Raw genomic sequence first — 18,433 nt, 5'->3', positions numbered from 1 at the left:
GGAAGTGTCTTAGGCCCTTAATAAAGATCCATCAAGCAAACTGCTTGTGTCTGTATCTGATGTGAAGACAGTTAGAGATCAGCAGGCTCCTTGTGAGTCAGCGTGATCACACTGTTGCTCTCAGGAGTAATTAGAATAGGGAGTGTGTCGTAAAGAAAATACAATGAATGAATGAAAAGTTTGTACTAATAGAACCTTTGAATTAGGTATTAGATTGATACCTTCCTATGAATGTCAAGGACTCGAACCCAGACGGCTTCGGTTCGTTGTCTGACCGCAAAGAGACAGGCAACACCAGCAAGGGCCAATCACAAAGCTCTTTATTGAAGAGTGCACACGACAATAGAGAGTGGCCCGTCTTCACCGAGAACCAGCCACGATTTCAATAACAAGTAGGTTTATATAGACAGTTCCGTCGCGTCATAGGCTATTCACCCAAGCAACCCACCCCCCTCTTATCAGTTAGAAACTTTTAGTATTCATGCATTTCTAGCCAACTATACACTGCGGCAACTTCCTTATCAGCACAGGAGACAAGCACCAGAAAACAGGGAGACAGGGAGTTAAGAACAGGCAGAGAACAGAAACAGGGAGTTTAGGGAGTTTTCTTGTCAGTTCTCCAAACAAGCGGTTCCCCCAGCACAGCAGGTACAAGAATGCAGCTTTCCGCTTATCTCACCTTTTGCAGCTTAAGCAAGTATCTAAAGTACGCCCCTGCTTAAACCATGTCTCCAGTTCTGCTCAGGGCCTACCCAGAAACCTTTGTTAGCCTCTTTTCGGTCTGTTTTAGCATAACCGCTCTAGGCCCAATTTTCTGAGGCCTCACAGTCCCCCCTTTGTCCCTAGAGTGCCACAAAGGGGACGCTTGGGACATACTTGCAGTAGTGAGAGAGGGACAAATTACTGCTTAGAGGAGCACAACTTGGTGCCTATTCAACTTCCACATCGGGTAATAACATACAAAACTACCAGTCGACAAATAATGATGACAGCACTGCGAAGCAAATTAAGGAGCCAACCCCCAGCATTGGGAAACCAATTAAAGAAATTACTCCACCAAGAACTCCAAGTCTTTCGCTCCCCTCCATGGTTCTTAGCTACTTGCATAAGATGGTTAGCTTTTTCCCAAGTTGTGTTAACTTCAGGAACATATAGGCTGCGTCTAGACTGGCATGATTTTGCGGAAATACTTTTAACGGAAAAGTTTTTCCGTTAAAATTATTTCCGCAAAAGAGCGTCTAGATTGGCACGGATGCTTTTGCGCAAGAAAGCTCCGATGGCCATTTAAGCCATCGGGCTTTCTTGCGCAAAAAATTAAGGTGCCTGTCTATACTGGCCCTCTTGTGCAAGTATTCTTGCGCAAGAGGGCTTATCCCCGGGGGGTGGATATAGGGCAGGGCGAGCGGGACGGCCGCCCCGGGCCCCGCGGGCAAAGGGGGGCCCCGCGAAATTGTGCTGCCCTGGGGCCCCGCAAAATGGTCATCTGCTTATCCCTGAGCGGGAGCGTCAAAGTATTTGCGCAAGAAGCACTGAATTCTTCCATTAGAACGTCAGTGCTCTTGCGCAAATTCAAGCGGGCAGTGTAGACAGCTGGCAAGTTTTTGCGCAAAAGCAGTCGCTTTTGTGCAAAATCTTGCCAGTCTAGACGCAGCCATACACAACACTTTTGCCCGATCAATGCATATGTTCCTCCCTGAGAGGCCAACAAAATATGTCATGCCAAGCGATTTTGGAGAACCATTTGCCTTAATCTCTTTTGCTCAGTTGCCAAATCCATCAGGGCTTCGGCAGTGGAATTTGCCCTTATTTTCAAGCCCCCCCGGAGTCTCATTATTCCTTCTCCTATTCGCCAGGTGACCCCTTCACAGGCAAAGGGAAATCCTGCACAAGCGCCTGTCCAATCATTCAGAGCCCGCCAAGTAAGAGGAAGAGATTCCTTAACATCTGTCTCAGCACCCCTTACATTTCTAATTTTTTCCCTGGGAAGATGAGGGCGATAAACTACAGGTGGCTCTAACCAGGCCAAATAGCAGGAACCGCTCCATGAGGGAGGAAGAATCAAGTTGCCTTGTTACCCAATATACCCCAAAAAGGGTCGGAAAAATTTTGGACCAGGTAGCATTGCTTTCAAGCCTAATTGTGTACCATTCCAACCAAGATGGGAGAAGGGAAAATTTAGCCTTAGACTTATTAGCGGAGCAAATGTTGTACTTAAAAGAAGTGCTCGGGATCTTTTTCAGGGGGATAAGGCAACATGCCACATTTATTGAACATACATAGATCAATCAATACTTATCATATGCATATGACACATCACACTCATGCACTCTCACATACACACAAGCAAAATGCAGGACAATGTAGCACTTTAAAGACTAACAAGATTTTGTTGTTACCAAAAGTTGCTCCCCCTAACTGCACTGGCCAGGTGAGTTAGATGGGGGAGGGGTGGAGCCGGGCTTCTGCAGATCCGGATCGATGCTCCCATGTTGACAAGACGAAAACCCGGGGTCCCTCTGCAAGATGCCTCCTATTTATCCCTCTCATGCAACCAATTAGTCATCACCTTGCCTTTCTTAATGCTGCTTCAAAGAGAGTTCTTCCAAGGGCAGGCACTTGCTGCTTGACTCCCAAGGCTTCTGTATGTCCAGTTTTCTTAATGAGCTCACTTTGCAGGTATTGTCTTGGGTCTGGCTCCCAGACCTTCTCCACCCTTGCAACTGCTGCTGGAGGTGCTCCCCTTTCATTCTCCATTCATGCCTCATTCATTTCAACAGGACAATCAAGGAAAGGGGAGAGCTCAAAAGACATTTTTTCTTACAAGATCTATATATCTTAATACAAAGTTATAGGAGAAATGTTACAGAGATTCTATAAGAACACTTAAAGATATATCTAAAAGGACAAGATCTTAATACAAAGTATAATATCACAGGGATTTCTCCACACATAGGCACATAGTATGATTTGGCAGGCTATACTTAAGTGTGCAATTAATAACATAATATTTAACTAGTTTGTGACTCTCGTACCGAAAGTGCTCGTCCCCATGTATACTACATTTTTGACCAGGAAAATTTTACCACTCGAAGGTGCAAGAGGTCGCCCCATCCAGGAGAGAAATACCAGGACCTTTCTTGCTTCTGAAATGGGTGCCGTTAAATAGGCTTCATACTCGCTGTTCCCTAGTGCTATTTTTTCCTTTTTCAGGAGGCACCACTTGCCAATCCTTGCCAATGAGATATTTGCTTTCAGGAATTCCAGTCTCGGCCCAAGTTCTGTTTAGATTATCAGAAGAATTCTTCCAGGATGGGGTCCAAGTCATATTCATTGCACTAGGGGAATGGGAATCATGGGAAGACTTTTCTGGCTATTTACTGGCATTAAAGAGCATACCCAGCACGAAGCATTATGAGATGCTGGCATACGAGCTTTCATTTCGTGAGCAAGACGTATGAAGGTATTAGATTCTGAAGCCTTTACATTTCATACCACCAAAGAAGAAAGACAACAAATAATAAACAGGTTAAAAACATAAGAACCCAGGCAAAGAAACGGGGCCATCCTTCCGGGAAAGGACACCACCAATCTAAGGTTTTTTCAGTCGAAGCTTCAGGTCGCCCAAGGGGGTAGCAGTCCATTTGCCCCAGGCACAGAAGTCGTCTGCTTCTGGTTCACCCGGTTCGCGGTGGGGTGAACGTGCGTGGCTCCCTTGAAGTCCGACGTCGTCTGCTTCTGGGGAACCCTTTGCCAGGTCAGGTTCCCTAGCGGTGCTCCTCTTGGCTCTGGTATGATGGATCCAATTGGGGAGCTCCTTTACCCGGATAGCAGTAGGGCTCACCAGAAGAGTTTCGAAGGGTCCTAACCACTGAGGCTGAAGCGGAATCTTCTTGTATGCTTCAGAGTTCTTGGCATAATTTTGTCAAGAGATTTTTCAAAGTTCCATTCCTACGCTCCACCCGGCCTGAACTTTTGGGGTGCTAGGGAGCGTGAAAGGCCCATTTTGGTCCTACAGCTTCGGTAAGTTTTTTACAAATGTTTGCTGTGAAATGAGTACCTTGATCAGAGTCAATTATTTCAGGAGGGCCAAACCGTGGTATAACTTCATTAAGTAATACCTTGCAAACTGTAGTTGGAGTAGCTCGGGCGGTGGGAAATGCCTTCACCCATCCAATGAGCTGGTCTATTATAACTAACAGATGCCGTTTTCCTTCAGAGGGAGGTAAATCAGTAAAATCAATCTGTACATGCTGCATAGGTCTATGAGCCCACCTGCGCCCACCAAGCGGTGCTTGTTTGATTATACCCTTTGGGTTACTTTGCTGGCACAGGGCACACTTTTCCACTACTCTCCTGGCTACTTTATGAAGTCCTGGAGCAACAAACTGTCTTAATAAAATTTGGGCTATTTTATTTGCTCCTAAATGAGCGTTTTTGTGAATTTGTTGCACCACCTCACTTTGGTGACTTTTGGGTAAAACAAAACGACCATCACACTCCCAAATTCCTGACGAGTTGGGCTGAGCTCCCCATCTCTCCCAGATTACTTTTTTAGTATCTGGGGCCTGTGGCTGCCAGGTTACTAGAGGGGAACATAAATCTAACTGAGTACTTTGTAAGGCAGCTGCTCAGCAACCTCATCGGCAAAGTGGTTTCCTACTGACACGGGATTCGTTTGTTTGGTGTGAGCCCTGCAGTGAATAACTGCAATTTTTTGAGGGGCCCGAATGGCTTGCAATAATTCAGCTATTTCCTTCCCGTGACCCCGAGGAAGTAATAAATCCTCTCTCTTTCCAAATGGCTCCAGTAGCATGACACACGCCGAAGGCATATTTAGAGTCAGTATAAATGTTAACCCTTTTTCCTTTAGCATACAAACAGGCAGCTGTTAGAGCTTGCAATTCGGCTGACTAAGCGCTTGTCCCAGGTGACAAGGGTTTTCCTATTAATACTGTATGTCCATCTGTAACTGCATACCCAGAATGTCAAACTCCATCCCGAACAATGGCAGATTCATCGACAAACAAATCTAATTCCGGATCAGATAGAGGAACCTCAGTAAGATCAGGTCGCGGAGTGGATACCTGATCCAGGCAATTACGCACTTGTTCCTGACCCTCCTCAAGGGGTAGTAGGGAAGCCAGGTTTAAATTTGCACATTTATTTAAGGAAACGCCATGAGTCATTAACAGAGTTACCTCATACTTAGACAGCCTCTGGTGAGTTAAATGTTGGTGCTGCCGAGAGTTCAACAAGCTGGCTACAGCATGTGGAGTGTAAACAGTTAGAGGGTGTCCCAAAACGATTTCTTGAGCCTTTTCTACTAATAGTGCAGCCTCTGCCACATTTCTAAGGCAGCCTGGGTGTCCCTTAGCCACCAGGTCCAATTGTCCTGAAAGGTATGCAACAGGCCTAGGAGCATTTCCAAAAGGTTGTGATAGTACTCCAGAGGCCACTCCCTTTACCTTATGGACATACAAGTCAAAAGGCTTGCTGTAATTGGGGATGAGAGATTCCTTTAGTGCTTTAAAAGCTCTTATTTGCTCAGAGTTGGGATGTAAGGGCTCTTTAGCCTCCTCCCTTGTTAGTTCATGCAAGGGTTTTAGCAATTTTCCAGCTGAAATAATCCAAGGGCAACAAAATCCAGTCATGCCAATAAAGCCCCGCATACCCTGCTTCGTGGTGGGAAACGAGATATTAACCATGGCTTCAATCCGCTTAGGATCCAGACTACGTATTCCAGGACCCAATGTATACCCGAGGTACTTTACCTCCTGTTGGGCCCGCTGTAATTTTGTGGGGCTGACTTTATGGCCTTTGAGTGCCTGCTGATTAAGTAAATAGACAGAGTCCTGCTTATTATTCTCTTGAAGCCACCAAAATGTCATTAACATAGGTCACCAAAGTAGAGGCAGTCGGCAACTGGACATCCTTTAAATCTTCTGCTGAAACCCTGGCAAACACACCCGGTGCTTCCACATAACCTCGGGGCAGTCTAGTCCAAGTGAGTTGTCCCTTTCCTGGCTGTACTGGGGACCCCCCAAGTAAATGCAAAAAGATACTGTTTTTCTGGGGCAACCAGTACAGAAAAGAAAGCGTTCCTTAAGTCCATACATGTAAACCATTCCGCTTCCGGCGGTACCATTGCCAAAATAGTGCTTGGGTTCGGTACTACAGGATGTTCTGGAATCACATACTGATTGATAAGTCTTAAATCCTGCACCATTCTATAGACAGGTTTTCCATCAGGGCCAGGCTGTGGGTTTTTTTACAGCTAGAATGGGGGTGTTACAAGGAGAGATGCACGGCACTAAAATTCCTCTCTTCTTAAGATCCTGTACAAGGGATTCAAGTCCTTGTAGAGCCTCGATTTTAAGAGGGTATTGTCTCTGAGCAGGGGGAGGCATAGTGCTCTTCACAACCGGATTTAAAGGTGAGGCAGATTTTACCAGGCCCACGTCATGTTTCCCTCCCCACACTATAGGGTTCATTTCATTTTGAACTCGGAGGGGAAGTATTTCACAGTTGCTGCCGGCGAGTTGTGTCAGCAAATAAGCTTTTTCCACCAGGAATCAAAGGGAAATACTTTCGGGAGTACAAATAATTTGTGCATGCAGTTTACACAACAAATCTCTTCCCGGTAGATTTACCGGACTGTTCATTAACAGGAAAGAGTGCTGAACAGAAATAGGACCCAATGTAGCCATACAAGCATTAGTCATGACATGACGTGCAGGCTTACCAGTGACTCCCACTACATGTTTTTCCACTTCACCCTTCGGTGCCGCTCCCTCAGATATAGCCGAATGAGAGGCTCCTGTATCCACTAATAATTCAACAGTCTTTTGTCCTAATTTAAGGGGAACCACTGGAAATGGCGCATCACACTTAAGCTGTATTATTCCGGCCTCATAAACCTCAGGATCCTAGGAGAGCGGCGCCTCCCTTCATTCATGATCCACAGAGAACTGACCCATCATCTCAGGCTTGTAATTAGATTTTGGTCTGAACGGGCATTCCCTTTTCCAGTGTCCTACCTCACCACAATAGTGGCACGCATCGCAGCCAGGGTCCATACTACCTCCGCGTCCTCGTCCTCTAGCTACTCCACCCCTTCCCCTTCCAATAGGTCCTCCCCAGTTCCCGCGACTCCACCCGCGGCCCCCTCCTCTGCCTCCCGACAGGGCCACTGCCAACAGCGACGCTTGATCCCTCATATCCTTCTGTTTTTCCTTCCTTCTCTTTTTCTTTTTCTTCTCCTCTCTTCCGTTGTAAACCTGTGTCGCAATGCTAACCATTTCGGGTAAGCTTTTCCCTTGCATCCCGTCCGGGTGTTCCCTAAACCTTCTTGCAATATCCTCCGCACACTGTGCCATAAAAATTATTTTTATCATTTCTTTTCCAGAGTCTGACTTAGGATCCAAGTTACTATGTTTTCTAATTTTATTAGTCAATCGCATACAAAAATCGGAGGGGTGCTCATCAGGGAGTTGGACACAAGCAGTAACCTCACCCCAGTTAGGGGTAACCTCTCCCGCTGCCCTTAGCCCATGCAAAATAGCTTGTCGATAACGACTTAAACTTTCCTTTCCCCCAGCTCCATTCGGATCCCAATTGGGCTCAGAGGTGGGCATGGTTCCCCAAGCTTGGTCCTGGTAATATGCTGCAGCTTTTTCTTTAACCGTTTGACATTCATCCTCGGTTAGGCAGGTATTCAACAGCTGATTCACATCTGCCCATATTGGTAGATAGACAGAGAAAATGGTTCGAAACGTTCTCTCTACCTCCTCAGGATTGTCCTGAAGGCATGGCATAGAACGCTGCCAATTAAGTAAATCTGTTGTTGTGAACGCAATATGGGTAAACACCCTTTGAGCTTGTCCATTACTCTGGGGAACAGGGTAGGCTCGCAAAGGAAACATGAAACTGCCTGGCGGGTCCCCAGAAGACCCCTCAAAGAAGCTCTCCTCCTTACTCTCCTTCCCACCTCCCTGAACATGTCTTTGACTCTGCCACCTCGGTACGCAAAGGGGAAGATACTCCTCATTTTCTGGCTGTGTTTCCGGGACATAGGGTGGGGGAGATTTGCTAGATTCTTCCATACAGACGGCTTCAAAGGCCGTTGGCCCCTCTTTTGGCTTATAATTATACCAAACAAACAAATAATCCATTTGTCCCGGTCTAAGATTGACCAGTATATCTCTTAAGGAATTCATCCTTTCTGCGGAAAATGTTCCACACCCTGGCCAGTCTTTAGTCGGGGACAAATGGGCAGTAAAGGAAGGCCATTGAATTTGACATAAATTTCTCATTTTTGACTTAGCTAAACCGGTTGTTCCAGAGATACCCTTCCAATCTCTGAGTATCAGGGACAACGGGGCGTCCCCCAGGCATTTACTGCCAACTTCTCCCATTTTCAACGGTCAAGGGACTCGAATCCCGACCTCTCAATACCGAGCGCTCGCTTACCTTTTCAGGGATTCGAACCCTGAAGACCTAGATCCTACACAACGGGTAGGTTGACGTTGCTGGATTTCTACGGGCTTTGGCTGGTTCACAGGATACGCCTTATCACCGACGCAGGGATCAGGCCACCGGGCAAGGATCCTCAAAAGCCAGAGGATGTGTGCTGCATTGCTTGGAAGTCTGATCCCGCGCTGGAGAGTCAGACAGGTCCCATCTGGGGTGCCAAATTTGTCGGGGACTCGAACCCTGATGGCTTCGGTTTGTTGTCTGACCGCAAAGAGACAGGCAACACCAGCAAGGTCCAATCACAAAGCTCTTTATTGAAGAGTGTACACGACAATAGAGAGCGACCCGTCTTCACTGAGAACCAGCCACGATTTCAATAACAAGTAGGTTTATATAGACAGTTCCGTCGCGTCATAGACTATTCACCCAAGCAACCCACCCCCCTCTTATCAGTCAGAAACGTTTAGTATTCATGCATTTCTAGCCAACTATACACTGTGGCCTTAAGCAATTCATAATGCCTTGGCAACTTTCTTATCAGCACAGGAGACAAGCACCAGAAAACCGGGAGACAGGGAGTTAAGAACAGGCAGAGAACAGAAACAGGGAGTTTAGGGAGTTTTCTTATCAGTTCTCCAAACAAGCCGTTCCCCCAGCACAGCAGGTACAAGAATGCAGCTTTCCACTGATCGCACCTTTTGCAGCTTAAGCAAGTATCTAAAATACGCCCCTGCTTAAGTCATGTCTCCAGTTCTGCTCAGGGCCTACCCAGAAACCTTTGTTAGCCTCTTTTCGGTCTGTTTTAGCATAACCGCTCTAGGCCCAATTTTCTGAGGCCTCACATGAACAACTGTGTCCTTCTTCCCATGTGCGGCATGATTGTGTAGTGTTACTAGATGTGCCCAATACGCTGGGGTAGGTTCATTGATTAGGGTTATTCTTATGGGGCTGGGGGGAAAGTTAACAATTCTATCCGTGTGCGGCTTGTGCTTACTGGTGCTCTCATATGGAGCTGAATTCTCCCTGCTGCCAATTCCCCCTCCCATTGGAGCTCTCCTGCAGGGGGTAGGTTCTCAGGATGGGGTGCTTCCCACCTTAGCAAGACACACAGACACGCACCCCCACTAACAGCACGCCTGAGAGGACTGGGTCATCAGCACTCACACGCTGACCCCTCATATGTCCCTGGACTCAGCAGGCTGCTTTCACAGCGATGCCAAACTGCACCCTCCTGTGCCTTTGGACTCAGTGGGCTGGATTAAACAGCACTTTAACCTGCCATCCTCATATGCCCCCAGGTCCAGCACTTCCCTATCTCCACTTTCACACCACAGTCATTCGCTGGTAAACCACACTATGATCAAACCCCACAGGATATTTGGGGCCCTTTAGCTTGGGTACAAGAAGCGTTGTTGCAGAGCGAATGGGGAAGCCCAAACAACACCCCTGAGGGAGAATGATCAAAGACAAAGAAAAAGTGAGAGACGCATCCTGCTTACAACGAAAGTGATTTATTTCTGGGTAGTGAAAATATATATATGAGGAGCCAAACACACAAAACAGTTACAATATTAAATCTAAATTGGAACTGATTACAAATGTTAGGGCTAGAAAACCATAGAACAGTTTACACAGGGCAGGGTCGGGAGACTATGCTTAGAGAGAGGTAGTGGCGGGGGGCGGGGGGAGAGAGAGACCTCACTAGTAGAAAAAAAAATGCTCCCCCAGTAAAAAAGTTTGGCCAGGCCGCTCTTGCTATAGTGGGCTGCAGTATTCCTTGGGAGAAACCGGCCGCACCCTTCCTGCATACCATTGCCTTTAGAAAAAGGGAAGGTGTGAAAAGGGGAAAATAGCTTCAGACTCTCCCACCCGTCACCTTGGCCTGAGAACTGCCGGGCTTACCTGGTCGCATGAAACCTGCACAGTTTCTGCCCAACCCCTGGTACACAGGCCCCCCACTTGGTGACCATTGGGCCATGTATGGTAATATACAAGCGCAGAAAAGCGATGTGCAGATTTGCGGATAAATACCCATCACACAGTTTGCTCGAGGAGGTCTTCGCAACACACGTACCACCGTGCGTGTGCCTTCCCGTATACTCCAAAGCGCTGCCGGCCTGATCAACCGACCAGCCACCTCCCCCGACTCTCGGGCATAACCAAGGCCTTCGCAACTGAACCGGTATCTTTGAAATGTTCCGTGTGCTGTGTACGTTGGTATGTAGGATTTGATTTTCTTTGTTGTATAAGCTTAGTGTTGTAGTTGTTTTGGGTAGTACATAGAGTTTGTAGTTATTTAATTAGTGTAGCTGGATATTGTTAGAATAGAGACTATTCCCCTTGCCATTCCCATCCTTATATCTCTGACACGTTTAATTAGAAATCATAGAATAAATATAATAAATACTATAAATTCATCACCGTCATAAATAAATATCCTTTTATTTGCTAAAACTGTCCACCTGGTTCTGTCTTTCCCCCCTTGGGTATGCATCATCGGACCTGTGATTCTCGCGACACTCACCTCTCCATTGAGCTTACACTAATCGGGGTTCCCAGGTGGTGATGGGAGCCGGGGGTCCAGAGGGCAGGAGACAAGCAGAGCAGAGCTCCCAGCACGATCAGGCAGGAGATGAAGATGTCTCAATGGAACGGACACAGTTTAAATCCAGGTATCAGAGCAGTTTTTCTTGGGCACGGGTAGGAGTTTTTGTAGGTTCAGGACAATAGTTGGAGGAGGACACTGGATTTGTTTCTGGGTAAACAGAGGTGAGACAATAGACTGAGCACCAAGCACCCCTGGCTGTGGGTGATGCTCCTTGAAGGAGCTCACAAAGCAACTAGGCAGTTTCAGTTTTTGGATGTCAATAGGATCCATGACTAGAATGGGTCTGATCATGACTAATTTGGGTGTGAGCAGGCCTGGGTTCATTAGCATCTGGAGCAGAGATTTTCCATCAGGCCGTGCTTCTCTGCTTTCGGTATCCCAGAGTTCAGTGCGGATCCTGCTTTGCAAGAACTGGTCTCCATGCTGGATGCTAATGGAGATGTCTCTAGGTTCTGTCTTCCATGCAGAGGAGGCTGGACTGTTTCCTTAATTCTATCCTCCTTGTCTGGAGCAGTTTAGCTGGGTCTTCCCCGGCCTTTCCATTGCTTTGTCTGTGATTTCAAGCAGAGGCCTGGGGGAGAGGGTTTGTTTTCCATGAGTGCCACTCCCTGCCTTCCCAAGAGCACAGGGCTGGCAGCGGCGAGGAGTCTGTGGTACCTTATTGTCAGCCGACGGTCAGGGCAGTGTGTATGTGCTATACACCCAAGACTTCAACTGCTGGGACCGGGGTCCCTTGCAGCAGGCAACCTGGAGGAGGTTGACGGGTGCCCAATAAGTTTACAGGGAGAGCTTATAACACCTTGGATTTCAGCTGCTAGAATTCGTAATTCCTTCGTAGCGGGCAGCCTTAGGGAAAGACTGAAAGGTGCCCCAGTAGATCTGCCACCTGGGAGTGACACAAATCCAAACGCCCAAGCTCTCCCTATATCTGTCCCTTAAGACCGGCTGAAGTTCTTTTAAATTGTGCCTGGTTCTGTTTCAGCAACTGAAGGAGTCAGGTTAAAGCTTAAACAGTTACAGGTTTATTGAGGAAGCTTATAAATCATATGGTTGCAATGGCTATTCTATTTCTTAACTGCTGGCAAATATATATGTATATATAGATCTTAAAAAAAAATGGTTACAAAGAAAAATAAAGATAGGAAATAGAAAATAATGGTACCAAATGACAGCTTAATCTTTAAAGAGCTCTATTCTATGCATGCACTAAAACAAAAGGACACATACAGGTACAATTTTTACCCCCTTCTGCGTCGCTCGGTCCCAGCGTGTCAGGCCAGGATCGGTCCCTCAATTCCTCAAAAAGACGAAAATACGAGGTGGGCGTCCCCGTGGAACCTCGGGAGGTCAAACACCTAACCCGACCAGCAGGTAGAGGGTAGAATGACACTCAAAAGTGAGTGCGCTGCTGTACCCACCTTTATACCCATTGGGTCACGTATTTCTCTTTCTTATCTGTGATGCCAAATGGTGCTGGTCTGTCTTTTGTGACACCAGTTCTTACAAGGGAGTTGTGAACTTAATTTACACTTGTAAGAGAGAGTTGAGAGGATTAAATTGGAAGTACTGGGCATTCTTTTCTCGGTGGGGCATTCCTCTCCCAGGGACGGCTGTGTGTGTTCGTATCAACATGGGTGCCAGCCGGGCACTTCTTGCAGCCTTGAGCTCAGCTTATTGCCTTAATCGTTACTCAGAGTCAGAGAAAAACTCGCATATCCTGATCTCGCATCAAAGCAGATCAAAGCTTAATGGCTATGCTGATTTTCCTTATTGTTCCTTCTCTGCCCTGTATACAGACATCTCAGAGGGCAAGCAAGCTTGATGTGACAAGGGGGAGGGGTCTGTCTGGCTACACTTATAGACTAGCAGAAGTGTTGGAGCATAAGCTTTCGTGGGCAAAGACCCACTTTGTCAGATGCATCAGGTCTATAAGGTGCTGTAGGACTCCTCACCGCTGGGAGGGGTTGCAAGTGCATTGGAGGATAGGATTAAAATTCAAAATGACCTTTACAAACCGGAGAAGTGGCCTGAGGTTAATAGGATGAGGTCCAATGAGGACAAATGCAAAGTGCTCCACTTAGGAGGAACAACCCGTTTCACACACACAGCATGAGAAGCGACTGTCTAGGCGGGGTACTGCAGAAAGCGATCTAGGGTCATAGTGGACTATAAGCTAAATATGAGTCAAGTGTGACACTGTTGCAAAAAAAAACCAACAAAACACATCATTGTGGGATGCATTAACAGGAATGTCATGAGCCAGGCATGAGAAGTCATTCTGCTGCTCTACTATAAGCTGATGAGGCCCCAGTTAGAGTATTGTGTCTATTTCTGGGCACCACATTTCAGAAAAGATGCGGAGGAATTGGAGATGGTCGCGAGAAGAGCAACAAGAATGATGAAAGGCGAAGAAAACATGAGCCGTGAGGGAAGACTGAAAGAATTGGGCTTGTTTAGTTTAGAAAAGAGAAGGAGAGGGGACATGATTGTAGTTTTCAAGTACCTAAAAGGGTGTTACAGGGAGGAGGGAGAAAAATTGTGCTCCTTGGCCTCTGAGGACAGGACAAGAAGCAATGGGCTTCAATTGCAGCAAGGGAGGTTGAGGTTGGACATTAGGTAAAACTTCCTAACTGTCAGGGTGGTGAAACACTGGAATAAGTTGCCTCAGGGGGTTATGGAATCTCTCTCCCTGGAGATATTTAAGAGCAGGTTGGACAGGCATCTAGCAGGGATGCTCTAGATCAGGGATCAGCAGCCTTTCCGAAGTGGCGGAAGATTTAACGTATTCATTTCTGTTTACGGGTCAGCCTGCTGGTGATACTTTTTAAAGTCTGTAATCGTCCTGCCTGCAGCAGCTTCGTTCACAAATAAAGTAAGATGAAGATCTAACCGTTCAGGGTGCTCCTTGGCCTGGCTGGGTTCTCCGATCTCGGGCTCGTAGTTTGATGCTTTAAGCAGCACACAACTGAGTCAGGGCTTGGTAACCTACAGCAGGACACAGTGGCCACGGGCCCATCCCCATCTCCAACCCGCCTGCCCGCAGCTCCAATCCTAGGCGGCAGCAACCAGCCTGACCACAGCTTCAACACCCTCCCCAACCCTGGCAACAACCCGCCCGGCTGAAGCTTCAACCCCCTGGCAGCAACCCGTTAGTTTGCGGCCCGTGGTGCGGTTTGGGTTTACGGTGTGGTTTGGGCTGATATGTGCTTTAGTAGTTAAATACCTGGACTGTTGTGAAGCCAAAACAAAAAAGTCGTCACTATAATGGTCTCCTGTTGATATGCCTTTTGGAAGTTCAATTCCTGGACTATCATTGCTCATTCAAAGTGCTGTCCTATGGGTGGAAATTGGGTAATTGTTGCATTTTATTAATATCAGCAGAACTGACTTGAATGGGGCCTGCGTGTTGTGTAGTCTTGCCTTGATCTCTGTAGTCTTGCCTTAATGTGTCTTCATGCCTGTCCGTGTGAAAGAAGCTATTTGCATATATTTGCATGTATATGCAACCACACTTCAGTTGTGGCCCTCGGTATGTGCTGGGAGTATCATTGTGGCCCCCCGGGCTTCCAAAGTTGAGTAGCCTTGGTCTAGGTTTACTACGTCCACCGCTCCATCTTGCCCCTACTCACTTGCACTGCTCCCTTTGAAACATCACCTGTGCTCTTGGGCCCAGTTTGAAGGCCCCCGCCCACCGGGGCTGACCGCACCCTGTTTAGGGTGTTGGCCAAGAGGTGTGCATTGCCAAAGGTCAGTGGGAACACGGCCGCTATGTTACAAGAGCTGTATTTGACTGTAATGATTCAGGGCTAGACGTGAATTAATAACCGTGCTTCTGTGTATTGTTCCTTGTGCTTCTGCAGACGCAAAAGCTGGGGCAGACAGGAGAGTGCAGAGCGCGTGCAAAAGACCCATCAGCAGAGGATAAAAGTCAGGGGGGAGAAGAGGCTGAAGTCCTTCAACACACTTCTACAGATGTGTGCTCGTCTCTCTCCCCCCCGTCCTCGGCCGCTGATGCGGAACCATTTTCCATGTCCTCCCCAAACTCTTTCCGCAGGTTCCTTCCAACTTTCCAGAGCATCTTGGCAACCCAGTCGCTCCCCCCTTTCAGACAGCTTCCAAAACGCTAGCTGCACTGATACACCCCTATGACAGCCGCCACCGTCCTGTACCACTACCTCCGTTCACCCCGCCTTTTGTGTGTCCTCACTGCTGTTTAATAACGACAAGCGCTCCGAAAGATAACCAGTCTTTACTTTGTGTCCTCCCTGAAGCGATTGAAGCTGGTAGTAAAACAGATCAATGCAGGTAATCATTTGCTTACCTGAAATCCCACTCCAGGTGCACCACTGGTGTTAGGCAAAATAAGAAAACTCAAATAATGAATCACAGCAGGTAGCTGAAAAGAAATACACATTACTGGGGCTCATTATTAAAATGCTCTCTCAAAGCCTCCCTGATTCAAATCACCCTCCACGGTACCCCTATAAAAGCCCTGGTATCAGGCTGCTCAAAATCATATAACCATAGAGCTGGAAGAGACCTCAGGAGTCATCAAGTCCAGCCCCCTGCCCAAGGCAGGACCAATCCCAACTAAATCAACCCGGCCAGGGCTTCATCAAGCCAGGACTTAAAAACCTCTAGGGATGGAGATTCCACCCCCTCCCTAGGGAACCCATTCCAGTGCTTCCCCACCCTCCTAGGGAAATAGTTTTTCCAAATATCCAACCTGGACCTCTCCCACCACAACTTGAGACCATTGCTCCTTGTTCTGCCATCTGTCACTACTGAGAACAGCCTCTCTCCATCCTCTTTGGAACCTCCCTTCAGGAAGTTGCAGGCTGCTATCAAATCCCCCCTCACTCTTCTCTTCTGCAGACTAAACAAACCCAGTTCCCTCAGTCTCTCCTCATAAGTCTCATGCTCCAGCCCCCTAATCATTTTGGTCGCCCTCCGCTGGACCCTCTCCAATGCGTCCACATCTTTTCTGTAGTGGGGGGGCCCAGAACTGGACACAATACTCCAGATGTGGCCTCACCAGAGCCGAATAAAGGGGAATAATCACTTCCCTAGAGCTGCTGGCGATGCTCCTCCTAATGCACCCTAATATGCCGTTAGCCTTCTTGGCTACAAGGTCACACATTAGTCAGGCTCCTGTCTCTCCGCGCCTCCCCCAGGCACATTTCGCCACCCTCAGCATCGCAAAGATCATGGGGTGTGCAGCAGGCAGCTATCCCCATGGGAATGTTTTCCTCACTTGGATCCAACCTGCCACAAAGGCGTCACCAGGGAGCTTTTAATCTGCCAAAGGCACTTTCCAAGGTCAGGCTGCACCTGCTCAGCCTTCTGTAGAAGGGCTCCTTGCTGCTTTCCAGATTTCCTGTGTTAGGTTTCACGAGCCGAGGGGAGTAAATGGTATGCAGGATCTCCCGGAATCACAGTGGGCATTTCAACATCCCCAACCAGAGTCTTCTAGTCTGGAAAGACAGAATCTGCTTGCAGCTTTCTCCTGCAGGCAGTGTTCCTGAAGACATACCCTCCCGAACCACCCCGCATCGATGTCGGTGAAACACCCGCGGCGATCCACAAGTGCCTGCAATGCCATGACGAAGTACCCCAGGTGGCCGAGAGCCTCTATCGCCCCGGAACAGTCAGCGAATCCTGTTCCCGCAGAACCCATCCAATATTTCACACACACTGCCAAGAGTCACGGTCCTTGTAGGAAGATGAGACGAACGGCTCTGCACGCTGGTGTGAATGCAGCCCCCCTTCTAAACTGACTGAAAGGAGTCTGGAATCGCCAGCTTCCACACTACGACCACCAGCAGCTTTTCCGGCAAGAGATCAGCTCTTATCTTCATGTTGCTGCACCACGGGGTCAAGCTGAGCACCACACACAGTTCCAGGAAGGCAGCTTCCTGCAGCTGAAAGTTCTGCCGCCACAGCTGGTCACAGGCGGCGGGTAACTGCAGATGACGGGGGTGGGGAGGGGGAAGGGAATTACTGCCCCAGTCAGCTTCCCGGTGTCTGCGGAGGCTCCTTCCAGCAACACCCTCATGTTCCCAGTGTAACCTTGGGTGGGCGAGACTTTACTGCTCTTCTCCAGTGCCTAAAAAAACCGCCCACTCCCACGGCCATACAGTACTGGAGACCCAGCGTTCAGTCTGGAAGGAGTTTCAGCAAAGATTGCTTGGTGTCAGCCTCCCTACATTCAAGTTCCAAAAGAAACTAAAGAAATGGATTTAATTAAATAACTGGATAACATCTTACGAAGAAACAAATCATCTAATGCTTACAACAGAGCCCAGCTATGTCATCCCCCAGAGATAACGTCCATTGTTACTGGAAACATAAGTCAAAAGAAAAGTAAAAGTAAAAGTTGAACAGTTCAGTCCACACACACACAGAAAGAAGAGACGGAGAGGTCCCGAAAGCTCAGATTTAGTTCACCAAAGCCTCAGCTTGTGCCTCTGACCGTCAAATCTGCCCCATATGCTGAGTCTGAACCGTCTCTCCACGTGCTTGTAGGGAATCCTCAGTTGAAGTCCAGGCAGCCTCTTCCTCTGCTGTGGATTGGGTTGCCAGATGGTTTAACAAAAAATACTAACACCCCCACCCCCGGCCAAAAAACAGGAAAAAAGGGAGAGACCAAAGTTGTTGAGCAAAAAAAAAAAAGAAAAGGGGAGGGGCGCTGCGCCTTTAAGGGTATGTCTAGACTACATGCCTCTGTCGTCAGAGGCATGTAGATTAGGCTACCCGGCATAGGGAAATGAAGCCTCAATTTAAATAATCGCAGCTTCATTTAAATTAAAATGGCTACCGCGCTCTGCCGACCAGCTGATGATCAGCTGTTTGTTGGCAGATCGGGAAACCAGGTTTACCTGTGCCGGTCGACAAAGGCTTCCTTGTCGACCGCGGCGCGTCTAGACTGCCCCGCTCCCCCCGCTCCCTGTGCCCCTCTGGCTCTGCGCTGCCCGTTCCCCACGCCGCCCCTGCACTCCACTCCCCTGCACCCTGGTCCTCCTGCTCTCCCTGTTCCCTGCGACTCTCTGGCTCTGTGCCACCCTTGCTCCCTGCTCCCCCCGATCCCTGTGCCCCTCTGGCTCTGCACTGCCTGTTCCTCATGCCACCCCTGCACCCTGGTCCCTGCGTCCCTCTGGCTCTGTGCCCCTCTGCACCCTGCAGCCCCTTTTCGCTGCACCCCTCTGGGTCTGTGCTCCCCATTTCCTGGTCTGCCCTGGACCCCGATCCCTCTGCCCCTCCCATTCCCCGCGTCCCATTCCCCGTGCCTCCCCTGCACCCCGCACCCTGCTCCCCCCACTCCCTGTGCCCCTTTGGCTCTGTGCCTCCCATTCC

General features: G+C 48.3%; 2 protein-coding genes and 1 long non-coding RNA gene across 3 annotated transcripts in view; all 3 read right to left on the bottom strand.

Annotated features, from left to right (window-relative positions):
• LOC142825574 (immunoglobulin superfamily member 1-like) overlaps positions 1-18,433 on the bottom strand; it is a 40,747-nt gene that overhangs the window by 10,267 nt on the left and 12,047 nt on the right. The window lies entirely within an intron of this gene.
• Positions 299-8,476, bottom strand: LOC142825594 (uncharacterized). The gene has a single exon (XM_089770321.1). It carries the CDS (start codon positions 8,412-8,414, stop codon positions 6,948-6,950), a length of 1,467 nt encoding a protein of 488 aa, XP_089626447.1. The 5' UTR covers positions 8,415-8,476; the 3' UTR covers positions 299-6,947.
• Positions 299-18,145, bottom strand: LOC149523369 (uncharacterized). The gene is made up of 2 exons (XR_016347211.1): positions 8,470-18,145; positions 299-4,042 (listed from the first exon to the last, which is right to left on the bottom strand). It is a non-coding gene; the product is annotated as an uncharacterized LOC149523369 (long non-coding RNA).

The sequence above is a fragment of the Pelodiscus sinensis genome, chromosome 18 (assembly GCF_052426305.1).
Source record: "Pelodiscus sinensis isolate ZL-2025 chromosome 18, ASM5242630v1, whole genome shotgun sequence".
Classification (NCBI taxonomy): domain Eukaryota; kingdom Metazoa; phylum Chordata; order Testudines; family Trionychidae; genus Pelodiscus; species Pelodiscus sinensis.
Note: the sequence above shows the minus strand (reverse complement) of the source record. Positions and strands in the feature narration are given on the sequence as shown.

Excerpts from the sequence above, each read along its gene's own strand:
- LOC142825594 (XM_089770321.1), bottom strand. The coding sequence starts at position 8,414 with ATGGGAGAAGTTGGCAGTAAATGCCTGGGGGACGCCCCGTTGTCCCTG.